The sequence below is a fragment of the Panthera onca genome, chromosome D1 (assembly GCF_046562875.1).
Source record: "Panthera onca isolate mPanOnc1 chromosome D1, mPanOnc1 haplotype 2, whole genome shotgun sequence".
In the NCBI taxonomy this organism is placed as follows: Eukaryota; Metazoa; Chordata; class Mammalia; order Carnivora; family Felidae; genus Panthera; species Panthera onca.
In genome coordinates, this window is record NC_138348.1 from 32,589,485 (window position 1) to 32,606,920 (window position 17,436).

Consider the following 17,436-nt stretch of genomic DNA (forward strand, 5'->3'; position numbering starts at 1 on the left):
TAAGAATTGACTTTTTCAGTAAACAAAGATTATCTGCCTTTAACGGTAGTAATTAATCTCTTGTGTTACTGAGCAAGTATATAGAAGTACATAAAATTTTCACTTTAAAAGTGCATCTTGTCAATATCCATTGATAGCCTGAATCAATTAAAGTACACAATAAAGTCACTTTTATGGTAACTCCATGAAATCTAGGAGGAAAAAATAGCCCAGATATTAGTGCCACCCTTAAACTCCGTTTGAAATTTTTGTTCCTCCCTGATGTTTTTAAGTTAGTAGAAGCACTGGCTCTAACACTAAAGTTATTTCCAGAGAGGTGTAAGCTGCATAGAGACTATAAATGATATTGTGGAGGATAGTTCCTGCTCCTAAAAAATGTTTGTTGAACCTGAATCTAATTCAGATTTGAGTTTGAATATAAGAAATCATTTATAACTGTATAACTCCACACTCAAGATAATTTGAGCAGCATTTCTGTTCCTTTGTTTGAAAATGTTCTGTTGTTATTCCAGTAGAGTGTAATCATTAGGGACATGGGCTTTGGATTTAGAATGAGTCTACATTCTGGCTTCTCATTTACTAGCTATGTCATCTTGGAAAAATTACTTGTCCTAAATTAAGTCTCTGTTTTTGTAAAATGGAGACTATTGTAGAGTATGCCTTATATGATTATTTTAAGGATTGAATAAGATGATGAATATTAAATGTTTACCATACCATATGTATGTCTGACATACATAACATGCTCAAATGATAATCATTGTTCATTAATAGTAGTTATCACTTTACTGATCTAATTTAAGAGTTCTCAATAGTATATTTGCTGAGAGTAGATGCTGTTGGATATCCCACAAGCAGAAAGAAATCATACACTTTTGGTTTTATTTCAGTATTCATTCAAGAGCTCCTACGCTAGGCCCTGAGGTTTCTATCAAAAATAGGCAAATATATATTTTTATTCTCTCTGAGAAAATTTCTAGAGATTAAATATTTACAACTGAAAGAGTAGTGATTTAAATACTTTGACTTCATATCCAGTTAGTCTGAGTTCAAATCTCATGTCTTGTGCTTCCAAGTTAACTTTAGCCAGTTAACTTAATCTCTCTATATTATATTTTTCCTATGATAATAATACCTATATTATAAGATTGTTACGGGGATTAAATGAGAAGTATGTAAGTTGCTTAGCAATTTCTATTTGTATACTAAGAGCTCAATAGAAAATATTCCATAAATACAATGTAATTAAATGGAAGATTGTGCTTAAGGTAAATTTTAGTACTTTCTCCTTTGGTTTGTTTTTGAAATAAAAATAACTAGTCTTGTTTAAAATCCAAATTCTACAAAAGAATATACAGTAGAAAGTAAGCCTGCCTGTCACCCAGACCTTCATATTTCCCCACCATGGGGCAACTGGTGTTATCACTTATTTTTTTGCACATATTTTTTTTTTTTTTGCACATATATTTTGAAAAGCTGCATTAGTTCATTCATTCATCTATTGAACAAGTGTGTTTTGAGTCGTAAATATTGAACAAGCCCTGTTCAAGTTTCTAGGGTACAAATGAAGTCCATAGTCTCATAGTGCTTATATTCTAAAGAGGAAACAAGCAGTAAATATGTAACCAAATAATATTTTCCAGTTAATCTAGATGCTAAGAAGAAAAATAAAGCCCTTAAGAGATTAAAGAGGAAAAGGCAAGGTGACACTATTTTGAATGGAATCTTTAGGGAAAGCCTCTGTGTAGTGCTATTTGAACAGAGACCAGAATAATGAACTGAGAGATTAAGATTTGCAAGTGTCTGAAGGTAGAGCCTTCCAGGAAAAGAAGAGAAAGTGCAAGGTTTATGAGGTTAGAATAAGACTGAGTATTTTAGGAACATTTAGGACAGTGTGACTGGAGCAGAGTAATCAAGGAGGAGGATAACATTTAAGGAAGGGGTTGAAGAGGTAGACAGGGCCAGATATAGAACCTACAAGACATGCTAAGGAGTTTACATTTTATTCTGATGCTGGGAAGTCATTGGAGAGTTTGGAGCTGGGGAATGACATGAGATACATAACATGATCTGATAGCTCTTGAAGAAGACATCAGTGCATGCAATCAATGAATTAAATAAAATTTATTATTTACTTGCACATAACTGGGGGTGAGTCTAACTTATTTGGTTTATATTTTTTTCTTGGGTGAACAGTAGTGGCTTGTAAGTTAAGAATTTGCCTCTTCAACTTGGTTTATATTATCTTGCAGCTGGTGTAGAGAATTAGATTTTAACACCTCTTCATTAAATGTAGCAGAGGAATGAGCTTTTTTTATATAAGTGAATGTCCCAGAAAATTAAATGTTACCCTTGTTAAGTATAACATGGCATGGTGTCTTAACCACCCTCAATAATTCATATAAAAGATGATCTTCCCATTTTCCTAATTTTGTAAACAAGAAACTGGGTACACTATGTAAAAATTTTTTTTTTTGATGCCTCAGAATCCTCATTGTAACTGCCTATTACTCCAGTCATACTTACTATAATATGTTCATTCTTTCAGAGAAATATATTGTATGTTTGCCTCTATTCTGAATGAGTGAGTTACTGTCTTGGATTCTGTGTCTACTTTTTATAATTTATTAATTTACTCATTAATCAAATATTTGAGAACATGCTATTGACTAGGCTCACTGCAAGAGATTAGGGATATAATGGTAAAAACATACAGTCCCATTAGCTATTATTTCTTGTCACTTTCTTAGACCCTTTTCCAATCACATGTAATAATAAAATATTAGAGCTAAAAAAGGACTTTATCCTTTCACCAATCCTATCACTTTATAGATTAGCAACTGAAGCCTCTTCATTATTCTCATTTATATTCTACTTTCTCAAGACTAAACAAATACCTTTTTATTATAATGAACAGTGGTGTTGGAAGTATTTATCTTTAATGTTTTAGTCCCATCAGTGAAATTCTAGCAGCTTACTCTTGGTTCTATTAAACAAATATAATTAGGAGTAGATATGACAGAATTAATCAGAAATTGTGATTCTATCTTCTGAACAGTCATCTGAAAAGAATGTTTGAATCAACACATTATTACACAGATAGCAATATCTAGGCTTTTCTTTTGTTGCTTCTTGGTCAACATGGTCAAAGAATTTGCTTTCTGTGTGCCTTTATTCAGAGTCAACTAGATGCCCATCTCTTTTAGTTGGCCATGTCAGGAAAAAAACTGGCATCATGCATTAATGTAGGAAAAACTTCATATTTTAAGTTTATGTGATTATTTTGAGAGAGAAAGAGAGCAAGTGCACACGTGTGTGTCCTTGAGTGGGGGAGGGGCAGAGAGAGAAGGAAAGAGAATCCCAAGCAGGCTCCGAGCCATCCACAGAGTGCAACGCAGGGGTCAGTCTCTTGAACTGTGAGATCATGACCTGAGCTGAAACCAAGAGTTGGATGCTTAACCAACTGAGCTACCCAGGCTCCCCCAAGACATCAGTGTATTTGAACATAGACTACTTGTTTACATTTTGGTGATTCTGTTGACCTTGGGTGTTTTTATTAAGAAAATTATAGTCACTCCTTTGTTTTGAAAAATTGGAGAAATATGTGATACTTTAGAAGTTAAGATCAATGTCTTTCTTAAAATCTGTAACAAGTTGTAAAACAAAGTTGTATTTGAGTTTATACTTCTTAAACCCCTTTAGATATTTGTCAGTATTTCTACTTGATGTATTCCTTGAGTAAGATCATTTGCCTTCTAAAATACCTTCAGCAGTTTCCAGTAAACTGCAAAATTAAATCTAAACTTGATAGCCTGTACTCAAGATTTTCCAAATCTGGCCCCACTCTTCTTAATGCAACCCACTCTGTTCCCTTTCGTTCTCTCCAGCTGCCTTAGGACTGGGTAAAGCTAAGTTGAGTATTTCTTTATATACTGTAAAGTTGCAATTAGGTAAAACGAAACAGCTAAAAGAAATGAGATTTAAGCAGATTGACCATGCTTAAATCAGTTATGTCTTCACCACAAGCTCTTTCTTACCACAGGCCTTCAGACTTGCTGCCTAAGATACTCTTGTCCCAGAGAGCCACTCCTCTTCAGTTTCTGTAAAAAGACACTCTACTAGACAAGCTTTTCTCAACTGCCCCATCTAAAATAGGAGCCCACACATACACTCCTGCCATCTATCCTGAGACCCAGGAAAATGCCTAGCTCATATGTATTTAATGTGTAACTAGTTTTCCTTCCTGAAATGCTTTTTTTTTTTTTTTAACCTTGTTAATAACTATGCATCCTTCAACTCTCTGCTCCTGTCACTTCCTCTAGGAAGCTTTCTAACTATTTGAGCCCCCCATGATAGTCTTATGTAGCACTATTAACCTTTATTTACCTTACAGTACTTGTCATAGTTACACCTTTACATATTTGTGTCACTATTTTACTAATACCACTTTCTCTCACTGCACTGTATATAATAATAATAATAATAATAATAATAATAGCAATGGTGGCAAACACTTGTAGTACCTATCGTGTGCCAGGCATTGTTCTAAGTTCCTCACAACAGTTCTGTGAGGTAGGCATTATTAGTCCCACTTTACAGATGAGGAAACTGAGCCACAGGGAGGTTACGTAACTTGCTGTCACAGCCAATAAATAGTAGAGCTGGAATTTTAACCTAAGGTATCTGGCTCCAACATCTAACAGTGAACGTATTGAGTTGATTCGTTAATTAATTCATTAGCAAGAGATCCCATCCAACCTTGAGATTCTAAGGTCTATTTTGAAATAATTACCTAATGTTTTGTGCTTATTTAACCATTTCATTTGTGTGTATTTTACCTATCATTGGCGGGGAGGGGAATTGTATCCGTCAAAATCAAAGCATTCAATATTCCTAAGAGCTTTTAGAAGTGTGTATGGAGGTCAGTTTTTGGTATCACCCGGAATGTGGGATGCTACTGGCCTATAATAGAGGTCAGAAATGTTAAACATTCTCTAATACATGGAACAGTTCCAAACAAGGAAGAATTGTCCTATCCAAAGGGCCATCATAAGCCCATTGGGAAACACTAAAAAGATGAACCATATCTCTGGCAAGAAGAGACAAGAATGGGGGTGGATAGGGAAGAGAATTGACATTTATTGAATGCCTTAATACGCTTAATACTTGTTATATCTTTTAGCCTTCACAACTATGAGGTATTATTTCTTTAATACAAATGAGAAACCTGAGACTCAATGAGATTAAGTAACTTGTCCAAGGTCACAGAGGTGAGGCATAGGTGCTTTGTGGGACTTAGCTAGTCAGAAGGTAATTCTTCTGGATGGAACCTGACTGTTGGAATCAAAATGACCATCCTTCCCTCTTCAGCATTCTATTTTTGGGGAAAGACAGAGTCCTAAAAAGGGAGTGCTGTGTCCAGTGTCTCCTGCTTTTAGATTACTTCGGCCTTCTTTGAATTCTTCCCAAAAGTGTATGGCTTTATCATTGTTGATATTCATCCCATTTTAAAATAACAAAATATTGGGGCATCTGGCTGGCTCAGTTGGGCAGCCAACTTCGGCTCAGGTCATGATCTCACAGTTTGTGAATTTGAGCCCTGCATCGGGCTCTGTGCTGGCAGCTCAGAGTGTGGAGCCTACTTTGGATTCTGTGTCTCCCTCTCTCTCTACCCCTCCCTTGCTCACGCTTTGTGTTTCTCTGTCTCTCAATAATAAATAAATGTTAAAGAAAAAATTTTTTAAATAACAAAATATTTTCTTCTAACCTTCCCCCTCCCCCACACCATTTCTTGGCTCACTTTTGTATTATTATTACCTGTGTTCACCGAGTCTTCTCTCATCAGGTTTTTGTCCCGTCTTCCCCTAGAACTTTTCTTCTAGTCGGCTTCCATGTTACTAAATCTCGTGGTTACTTCTTAGTGTACTTTATGTATTAGCAGTATCTAACACAGTTGATGATCCTGTCCTTCATTTAAAGATTCCCCCAAAATCTTAGTGTCACTTGAAGCTCTAAAAACTGTTAAAAGCTTCAAAGAGCATTAGGACTCTGAGGACAAACTGTACTTTTTTAACTTGGGTTCTATCCGCCTTGACATTTGTAGATTTCCAGATCTTCCAACACTCAGGCCAAGAACTTTGGAGTTATTCTTGAATCCTACTTTCTCTCATACTGCACATCTATCAGGAAAATCTATTGTCTTTACCTTCAGAATACATCCAGAATATGACCGCTACCTGCTTCTGAGTTGACAGCATCATCTCCTGTTTATATTACTAAAGTGTTCTAACTAGTCTCTATTCCTTATAGTGTGTTATCTACGCAGTAGTCAGAGTGAGCAGATTATATCGCAAAACAAAAAATTAAATGACACACACACAAAACCCTGATAAATCTCTCTGCCTGAAGTATAAGTCAGACCCTGGGCTTCCACTTAGACTGAAACACTACTGTTAAACCACATACAACCACAGCTAGGCTGCCCAAAAACCAAGCTTTGGCTTTCATAAGAACTTCAGCACTATTTTAGTTTGGGTTATGGGAATGGACAGGAAAAGATCTCTCAGAATCATCATGGTAATGAAGGGAAAGTCTTGGCTTTTGAACTATTTTTAATAAAAGTGATCTTGGCTGCAAGCCTGTTGGCAGTGGAAATTGATACATCCAGACTCTTCTCTACCTGTATCTTCACAAACCCCTGTGTTTAAAAATAGTTACAAGGATGCTTCAATTAGTTAGCCCAGGCATGAAGGTGATAAAGATGGCATATACACGATGACGTGTTCAGAGATCCTAATCTGCTCTGTAATTCTATAAGTCTACTGTACGTCAGTGATGGTAGGTTTAAAAATTGTCTGATTGGAGCGCCTGGGAGGCTTAGTCGGTTAAGCATCCGACTCTTGATCTCGGTTCAGGTCCCGATCTCATGGTTCATGAGGTTGAGCCCCATGTTGAGCTCTGCGCTGAGCATGGCACCTGCTTAGGATTCTCTCTCTCCCTCTCTTTCTGCTCCTCCCCTGCTTATGTGCTTGCATGTGCGCACTCTCTCTCAAAATAGATAAACTTCAAAAAATTTTGGCTAGACTGTCTCACATAAAATTAGTAAAAGTGAAGATAAACTAACAAAGATCAATAATTTGGAAACCTCAATTATCCAGAAAATAATCTAGAATCTAAAAGTTAAAACTAAGAAAAAAAATTTAAAACATTTTAGATTTTCTAACATATTTATTCATCAAATAGTTATACAGTCTACCATGTGTCAGGCACCGTTTTAGGCTCTTGGAACATTATCAGTAATCAAAACAGATTTAAAAAAATGCATGCCTTTAAAGAGTGCATAGTTTACCTGGAAGAGAGAAAATAAACAACAAATACAATAAATAGGTAAAAAATATATACTATTTGGAGATGGTAAGTGTTTGGGGGGGAAAAGCTGTATAAGAGTAATTAGGAATTGGTTTGATAGTTTTAATAAGTCGTGAGGAGGGCAACATTTGAGCAAGGACTTGAAAGAAGCGAGGGACTTAGTCATGCAGATATTGAGGGAAGCATTTTGTAATAGAATGGCTAGTGGAAAGACCTTATTGGGGTGCCTGGTGTGTTAGCTGGAATGGAGGGAACAAAGGGAAGATCAATAAAATGGGAAATTGAGACCATTTAGAGAACTTAAACATGTACTCTGAATAAAATAAAGAACGACTGGAAGGTTTTGAACCAAGGAGTGAAATATACATTGTATTTTTTAAATGTACATATTTCCAGTAACATTTACCAGGTGAGTAGAATAGAATTATTCATAGTTTTTTTAGTGACTACTACATTCCAGTCATATTATAATAGAATTAATATTAATACTTTATTTTCCTTTTTAATTACAGAGAAATATTCAGGCTTTCACATAAACAGAAGCAAGATAGTCAATAATGTCTGTCACCGAGGAAGACCTGTGTCACCACATGAAAGTAGTTGTTCGTGTGCGTCCTGAAAATACAAAAGAAAAGGCAGCTGGATTCCATAAAGTGGTCCATGTTGTGGATAAGCATATCCTAGTTTTTGATCCCAAACAAGAAGAAATCAGTTTTTTCCATGGAAAGAAAACTGCAAATCGAGATATTACAAAGAGACAAAATAAGGATCTCAAATTTGTATTTGATGCTGTTTTTGATGAAACTTCAACTCAATTGGAAGTTTTTGAACACACTACTAAGCCAATTCTTCGTAGTTTTTTGAATGGATATAATTGCACAGGTAATTATTTCAGTTAGAGTTTAATTTTTCCACCTGATTTCAGTTTTACATTAGAATGTACATCAGCTTGGCCCATTCTTCTAAATATAATCAATTTTAAGGTGCTTTTTGCTAAAAATTATTAAGTTCAGTAGTATTTCGCTGTAAATGTAGACTTCCTTTGAAATTCAATTATCACGTGCTCACTTCGGCAGCACATATACTGAAATTCAGTTATCACATATAACATATCTTGAAACTCTCTCTTCTAGAGCCTTGCTATGGTCCCTTTAGGCAGTCATCTTCTCAGTTTCCTATGTTATTAAACCACACATATCTTGTAATTGATGCCAGATTTCTCACAATTTAATTCATTAGTATTCTCTCCGCTTACCTATACAACGATCTATCCCTGGGGAATAGTTGGACATTTCATTTATAGTACCTTGAAATAAAAATGTTAAAAGACCATGTTAATTGAGTACCATGTGCTATTTCAGCATATCTTCAGCCCACAAAGCATCTCTAGTGTTCTGGATAGATCTCTAATTTGCCTTTCAAAACAGCCATGTTCATTTCCTAGAGAGAGATCCAAAAGGCCAGTTAATTCAGTGTTTCAAAGGCCCTTAACACTATTATTTATATCTTATTTTTGTAATTACCACCATTTATGACATTTTCTTTAAGATACCCCAAAACTGTAACATGTTTCACTGTCTCTGACTCATTCAGTTTTATTACAGAAGACTTACCGTCTTGGTCAAATAAGAATAGAATGTGGTTTATTGATTAGAACTGCTGTTATTCTCATTTTTAAGTGTATATTTTCCTCATTCATGAAACTCCATATTGTCTCTAGAGATTTTTAAAATTTTTCTTGACTCCAAATGAAAAAGTCTCCACCAAGCAAATAGTGAATCTCTGTGAATCTTGACTTTTACACTATGATCCAACTGTCTTAAGACTTCTCAGTTTACCACTAGCTTACATAATATAGAACAAAATGAAACATGTGTCAGTTCAATTAATTCTGTTGAAAAGTATTTTAGTAGTTTGTTAATATTTGGTTTAGCAGGGAAATTTAACTTATAAAAATATTCTTACCAGTAATAATATGAGGACTTAATTGTCTTAATTGATTATTATGTCAGGAATTGCCATATGTAATTCAGAGTAGCTTTTTGTTTTTTGTTCTTCAAACATCACTTTTATGTTATGCTAGAGAGAATTGTGAAAACAAAGTAATTTGCCTAAAACAAATTTTATTTTTTTTAATTTTTTTTTAATGTTTATTTATTTCTGAGACAGAGAGAGACAGAGCATGAGTGGGGGAGGGGCAGAAAGAGAGGGAGACACAGAATCCAAAGCAGGCTCCAGGCTCCGAGCCATCAGCACAGAGCCCAACGCAGGGCTCGAACTCACAAACCATGAGATCATGACCTGAGCCGAAGTCGGTCACTCAACTGACTGAGCCACCCAGACGCCCCTAAAGCAAATTTTAAAAAGGAATTTTATAAATGGCTTCTATTGGAATTCATTTATTCAGCAAACTTGCAGTGGATATCTGCTTTGTTTCAGCTGATTCGTGATTTGTGAAGGATACACAGTTTCAGACTTAGAGCTCACAGTTGGAAATACAGGGTGATACAGGCTAGAATAGAAGGATGTGCAGCATACACTGAGAACTCAAATGAGGGAGTACACATATCTGCCTGTGACATGGAAAAGTGACATGTGTGCTGAATATTTAGAACAGGTGTAAGTGTTCCAGCTGGATTAACTGGAGGAACTCTTCAATGGAAAGGCAGTGGAGTAGATAAGGAGCAGCACATGCAGAGAACGTCGCACAATCTAATATGCCTAGACCACAGCAAGGAAGGAATAGGATAGAGGAATATTATAGATATAATATTAATATTCCAAGTGGAGGAATTTCTACTTTCTCATATAGGACTGTGGAACAATTAAGGAGATTTAACATATTCGATTTTGTTTTCATAAAAATAACTGTACAAAATTCTAAGAGATGAATTAAAGAAGATTGAGACTAGGTAGGGATACTGATAACTGATTAAAGGTTTTAAGAGTGCTGTAGAGGAAAGGGAGCAGATGAGCTGGGGTGGGGGGGGGGGGGGGGGGGAGAGCAGTGGTACCATTAACCAGAATAAAGAATACAGGAGTTAAGAGCAGATTTGTGCTAAAATTCCTGGGTTTTAGGATAAGCCTAGAAGTTAATTTAGGATCTAATGAGTTTAAGGTTATGTTCAGGATATACAGATTGAACTCTCCACTGGACAGTGGATAGAGTAATGTTGTGTGTCATAATAAAGAGCTTTGATCCCCTTTTATAAAAACTTAGTACTTGCATATGGTGCCACTGGAGCTGGGAAGACCCACACGATGCTAGGATCAGCTGCTGAACCTGGAGTGATGTATCTAACGATGTTAGACCTTTACAAATCTATGGAGGAGATTAAAGAAGAGAAAGTATGTAGTACCGCAGTTTCTTATCTGGAGGTGAGTTGACAATATCATTCTTTAGATGAGTCAATGGTATTACAAAATCTTTAAGACGTTCCATGGCCTATTCAAACTATTTTATCATATAGGAATTTTCTTATGAATGTATAAAATCATTGAAATTCCTGCTCTTAGGTATTTGTTATGCATCTTTATCTCTTTCTGCTGAGTATGTTATTTTGGCCTAATTTCTGAGTAGCATGATTAGCACAAAGTCCTTCCAGATACCCTTCACCCAGATCCCCCATATTTTACTACCTTTACTACCTTTGTTTTTTCCCTTGGTATGTGTGTGTCTTCCTCTTTTTTCTAATCTGTTTAAGTTACAAACTTGTAAAAACAAGAATAACCACTGAATAGTTATCAAAAAGAGGAAATTAACAGTGATAGAACACCATTACCTAATCTATAAATCTTAATGAGATTTTGCCAATTATTCCAATGTTGCCCTTTTTGAAAAAGGAAATCTAAGATCATAAGTTGCATGCAATTGTCATATCTCTTTAGTTTTAATTTGGATTTTTTTTCTCTGTTTTATGTCACTGTCATAAAACCTCTAATTTGTGTTAGTCAGCAATTGGATTCAGGTTGTAAACTGGCAAGAACACCGTAGAAGTAATGTTGAGTTCTTATGGTATCATAACTTACGTGGTTAGTTAGTCCCATTACTGGTTTGGTTAACTTTGATCCATTTCATTATGTTGATGTAGGCAAAATTTCTGCCCTATAAAGATATTACTTTACCCTTTATCCTCTTATTCCTCAAACTTTCATCTATTACTATTGGCATCCACTGATGATTCATGCCTGAATCAGTTATTATGATGGTAGATGATAGTGATACTTAAATTCCATAATTTCATCTATAGTCATTCCTCACTTTCTCCTATACGGAAAGAGCTTTTCCTTTTCTTTATTATATCAGTGTGGACTCATGGTTTCTTATTATTATTTAAGAGCTTATAAACCTTTTCCATAATTATTTATAAAGCTCAAATTATGCTAGATTTGACCAGTCAAGTCTCCTTCATGTTTCTCTTGTGTCCTTTGACATACGCCATCATTCTTTGAGGACTTCTGCTTTCTTAGTAGTAGCTGACATTCAACAAATCATAACTAGGTGGTAGACACTCTTAACTTTGTGTTCAGATAGTGTTTCTGATGCCAGTGCAGAAACAAATCCGTGATTTTACTGCCTATTCGTTTGTGGTATCGGAGAGAACATTTCTACTGGTTACAGCTCTCTTATTGACATCTTGTAGTTTGGTTCCTACTGAGAAAGTTTCTTCACATTTCAAAAATTGATTAAGATATGTAGGTTGCTGAAAAAACTCATTGTCTATAAGTAAGTGTTGAAAAAATTGCTTTGAACTTAATTGGGGAAAGAGCATAGCAGTATTCATTATTTCTTCCTTAGATCCTTTTGTAACTGGGGGAATTCTAAAGTTTGGTTATTTTTATAATGTTTTTAATTGTTTTTTCTTTTAATCTGCCTTCATTTTATTAATGGTAAGGAAGGCAATGTCTAATCTAGTGGTTTTTCACTCAGGCTCTGCACCCGAGTTGGCTATGGAGCTTTTTAAAAATAGACATACCTAGGTATCACCCCCTGGACATTTTAATTTAATAGGTCTGGATTGTGGTTGAGGCATCTTAGGTTTTTTAAAAGTTCCCAGGTGATTCTGATGTGTAGACTGGCTTGAGAATGATTGTTCTAATTGTGTATTTTGTGTGATTGAAATGGGTAAGGGGAAGCGTTTGAAAAGTGACTGCTGCTTATCAGAAAAATAACAACCAACAAAAATTATCTCTTTCGATTTTACTACTTTTAAGAATTTATTACATTTTGGGGCACCTGGGTGGCTCAGTCGGTTAAGCATCCTACTTCGGCTCAGGCCATGATCTCACGGCTCGTGGGTTCGAGCCCCATGTCGGGCTCTGTGCTCACAGCTCAGAGCCTGGAGCCTGCTTCGGATTCTGTGTCTCCCTCTCTCTCTGACCCTCCCCATTCATGCTCTGTCTCTCTCTGTCTCAAAAATAAATAAACGTTAAAAAAAAAATTTTTTTATTACATTTAAAAATGGTTATCATTCATTGTAGAAAATCTTACGAGAAATGAAGTATCACTATTGGCTATTTATTAGAACATGGAAATAACTTAAAATATTTCTTAAAGCCTTAATTCTCTGTGTGTGTGTGGGGGGGGGGGGGGGTGTGGGTGTGTGTGTGTATGTGTTTAAGTTTTATCACTAGTTGTAGTTGTGATTTGTTTGGCAAGTAGAAAATTCAGTAACTTTGATAAATTCATAAAATCAATAGTACCATTTTTATGCCTTGCTTACAAAATTACTAAAAAATATATATATTGCCAGAGACATAAAATACAGATGTGTATTCAATGCCATGCAGTAGGGTAAAGCTATTTGGCACCACTCTGCTATTACTTTTGTGACCATGGACAAATCACTTAACCTTCTAGGGCCTCAGTTCCCCTCATCATTCGAATGAAGGGTGTGTGTGTGTGTGTGTGTGTGTGTGTGTGTGTGTGTGTGGTGGGGGGGGGGGGTCCTATTATGGAATTTATTATTAAGAATTGCATATTAAACTTAATGCAATTAAAAGATAAATGAAATATATCCCTGAGTATGGGTTTTCTTTAACTTTTAAGCTCTAAAATTTAAAAAGTTTTGACTGTTGGGCATAATAAAATAACATATATCTTCAGTAAGAACCATGGCATCTCCATATAACTTACTAGAATCTCCCAAGACCTTATGTCCCATATATTTCCAGAAAATAGGAAAAGACACATCCAGCTATCTTATTTGTTTCACTGTAGTTATCAAACTAGGAATTATAGAGTAAGAATATAATGACTCACCTCTAAATTTCAGTTGCAAACCTAGGTAATAAAACTTCTGTTTTCTCAGACGATAGAAAATTAATGGCAACAAGAGGTAGAATGGGTGAGATGAATGAAAATGAGTTGATGCTTACCTTTAAGATGTAATTCTAATACAACGTTAAATCAGTAGCATATGTGATGTTATCACTATTATTTCAACATCAGTGCTAAAGCAGTTGTTTTTGGGTTTTTTTCCCCGCTTAAGGTATATAATGAACAGATTCGTGACCTCTTAGTAAATTCAGGACCACTTGCCGTTCGGGAAGACGCCCAAAAAGGGGTAGTTGTTCAGGGGTTGACATTACATCAGGTATGTTTATAAATTTCTTTTTCCTTATGCTAATAGCAAGTGTGATTATTTAGCCGTTTACTTTTTTTCCATTGTGTTCAAGATAGAAAAATAATGAAGTGCAGAGTTAAAATAATCAGAGTATATCTTTAGTATTGTTTCCCTTTGAAATAATTGAATGACCTTTTCTTTTAAAAATCTACTTGAAAATTTAATACCATGTGTTCTGCATAATACATTTATATTTTATCTCCACAGAAAGAAAAGATTTTATCTTTTATTTCTCATAGAACACCAAAGTATAGTTGACCCTTGAACAACATGGGTTTGAGCTGAACGCGTACTCTTATATGCAGATTTTTTTCTTATAAACACAGTACAGTACTGCAAATGTATTTTTTTCTTCCTTATGATTCTCTTAATAACATTCCCTTTTTTCATTTATGGTAAGAATACAGTGTATAATACATGTAACATGCAAAATATGTATTAATCACCTGTTCCTACTATCAGAAAGACTTCAAGTCAACAGCACATTATTAGTAAAGCTTTGGGGAAATCATAAGTTACACATAGATTTTCAATTCCCTGGAGGGGAGGGGTGGGGAATATTTAATGGGATTCAATTTATAGAAAACGTTTTTTACCTTTTATCTTTAAAAGTCTTTTTTCTTGTTGAAAGTTTATTAAAAATTTTAAAGATAGATGGCTAATTTGTATATTTTTCTTTCACTTAAACTTTTCTAGCCCAAATCCTCAGAGGAAATTTTACAGTTGTTGGATAATGGAAACAGAAACAGGACACAGCATCCCACTGACATGAATGCCACATCTTCTCGTTCTCATGCTGTTTTCCAGGTAACAGGCCATTAGACTATTGCTCTTAAAATTCAATTTAAAATGAACAAAGCCAAATTCATGTGTGGTAGTTTTCACATATACAAAGAAAATCCCTTCATCTGTGGACTCCTTACTCAGTATTTCCTTAACTCTACAGCTTTGAAAAGATTTTATCAAGAATATTCAGAATTGAGATGATGTAAATCGGAAGTATAAAGTTTTACATGTGTGAAGATACAGGATAGTAAGGTAGTAGTGTTAGAGGGTTTTTTCCTTGAGTTAGTTGTTTTTCTTTTTTTAAGTTAGCAAAAATATTTAGTCTTTTCTAAAGATAACCTTATATTCAGAGCAAACTTTCTCTTTATAGATCTAGATTTACAGAACCAATAAGTTGGGGAGATACTGATTCACTTTCTAAAGATTTCACCATAGGGACTGTGTGAGTAGTTGCATTCCTGAAGGACATCAATTGCATTGTTACAGTTCTTTTTAGGAATACAATTCTAGAAAGAGTTAAAGCATAGGTTAATATATATTATTTTTTGTAGCTTCTGGTCCTGTTAAAATACAAATTATTTTATAGCTTCATTCCAGATTATATTATTGGAGCACATCTTATAAAAGAAATTGACATAGTTGAAAGAATTCATATCGTAAGCAGTCAAGTCATTCAGAAAGTCTCTAGTCCATAAAATTTTATTAATCTTTTCTGTTCTTTCCAATGACTCTTCATTTATCAGTGGTCATGAGAGAAATGTTTATCTGTGACACTGAAATTTCCCCCAAATGTCTTAGACCCTGCTTCATAAGAATATTAGCAAAGAGTTTTATAATGGAATAATAGCTAATCTTCTCCATCTTTTTAAGTTTGCCACTTAGCTTATTTCAGTTAAACTATAAAGTAACCTAAATTGGCTCAATAAATGATGCTGTATGCCAACGAGCTGAACATGACAAGTACATTTTAGTATTTTTTTTTATATGGGATATTTTCTTAAATATAACAACATACAACAATTTTGGGAATTAGAATACATTTACTCTCCAATTTAGGCCGACATCAAATTCACCTTTCCTTTAGGAAAAGTCCCCGGACAAAGGCAAAGCATTCTGACCACTGCCTTTGGTTCTGTTAAGAATATTATTTCTATGGGAATGCAAGCTGGTGCAGCCACTCTGGAAGGCAGTATGGAGGTTTCTCAAAAAACTAAAAATAGAACTACCCTACCACCCAGCAATTGCACTCCTAGGCATTTATCCAAGGGATACAAGTGTGCTCTTTTGAAGGGACATGTGCACCCCCATGTTTATAGCAGCACTATCAACAATAGCCAAAGTATGGAAAGAGCCCAAATGTCCATAGATGGATGAATGGATAAAGAAGATGTGGTATATATATATATACAATGGAGTATTACTTGGCAATCAAAAAGAATGAAATCCTGCCATTTGCAACTACATGGATGGAACTAGAGGGTATTAGGCTAAGTGAAATTAGTCAGTCAGAGAAAGACAAAAATCATATGACTTCATTCATATGAGGACTTTAAAAGACAAAACAGATGAACATAAGGGAAGGGAAACAAAAATAATATAAAAACAGGGAGGGGGACAAAACAAAAGAGACTCATAAATATGGAGAACAACCTGAGGGTTGCTGGAGGGGTTGTGGGAGGGGGGATGGGCTAAATGGCTAAGGGACATTAAGGAATCTACTCCTGAAATCATTGCTTCACTATATACTAACTAATTTGGATGTAAATTTTAAAAAATAAAAAATAAAGTAAAATTTAAAAAAGAAAAAAAAAAAGAGTATTATTTCTAGAGTACCTGTTCCCTACCACCACCACTGGTAAGTCTATGTTCTGGTTCAAGGGTTACCAGAACACAAATGGTAGTTGTTTTGAGCTTCTGTCATGCCAACAGTCATTTGCCCTCTGGTACACATACGGGAAATCTCACTCTTGAGGTTTTTTTCAACTTCCATAATTCTGGTATTCTTACATATCAGCCAGTCAGAATATTATACTTTCTTCAGTATGTTTTTGAAATGAAAATAATTTTGATTTCATGCTCTTTTAAAAATAAAGTGCACATTTCTCTTTTAATTTTGTTAAATCTTATCCTTATTTTTCCTATTCTCCTGTAATTTCAAAAAGATTTATTTGCGACAACAAGACAGAACAGCAAGTATCAGTCAAAATGTACGAATTGCCAAGATGTCACTCATTGATCTGGCAGGGTCTGAGCGAGCCAGTACTACCAGTGCTAAAGGGACCCGATTTATAGAAGGCACAAATATTAATCGGTCACTCTTAGCTCTTGGGAATGTTATCAATGCCTTAGCAGATACAAAGGTAGGTGCCATATGTTTACTTATTTAAATATATTGAAGTGATGAAATATGTATGATTCCTAGAAAGATACTACTTAAAATAATTTTTTTTTAATTTTTTTTTTAACGTTTTATTTGTTTTTGAGACAGGGAGAGACAGAGCATGAACAGGGGAGGGTCAGAGAGAGGGAGACACAGAATCTGAAACAGGCTCCAGGCTCTGAGCTGTCAGCACAGAGCCCAACGCGGGGCTCGAACTCACGGACCGCGAGATCATGACCTGAGCCAAAGTCGGCCGCTTAACCGACTGAGCCACCC

The 17,436-nt window shown here is 35.2% G+C and overlaps 1 protein-coding gene across 1 annotated transcript in view; it reads left to right on the plus strand.

The window, feature by feature from the left end:
• Positions 1-17,436, plus strand: part of KIF18A (kinesin family member 18A) — a 79,603-nt gene that overhangs the window by 1,113 nt on the left and 61,054 nt on the right. The window contains exons 3-7 of the mRNA XM_060606251.3: positions 7,881-8,250; positions 10,589-10,746; positions 13,860-13,964; positions 14,691-14,801; positions 16,943-17,140. Of these exons, the coding sequence (XP_060462234.2) occupies positions 7,926-8,250; positions 10,589-10,746; positions 13,860-13,964; positions 14,691-14,801; positions 16,943-17,140 (897 nt within the window). The 5' untranslated portion in view covers positions 7,881-7,925. The remainder of the gene's footprint in view (positions 1-7,880; positions 8,251-10,588; positions 10,747-13,859; positions 13,965-14,690; positions 14,802-16,942; positions 17,141-17,436) is intronic.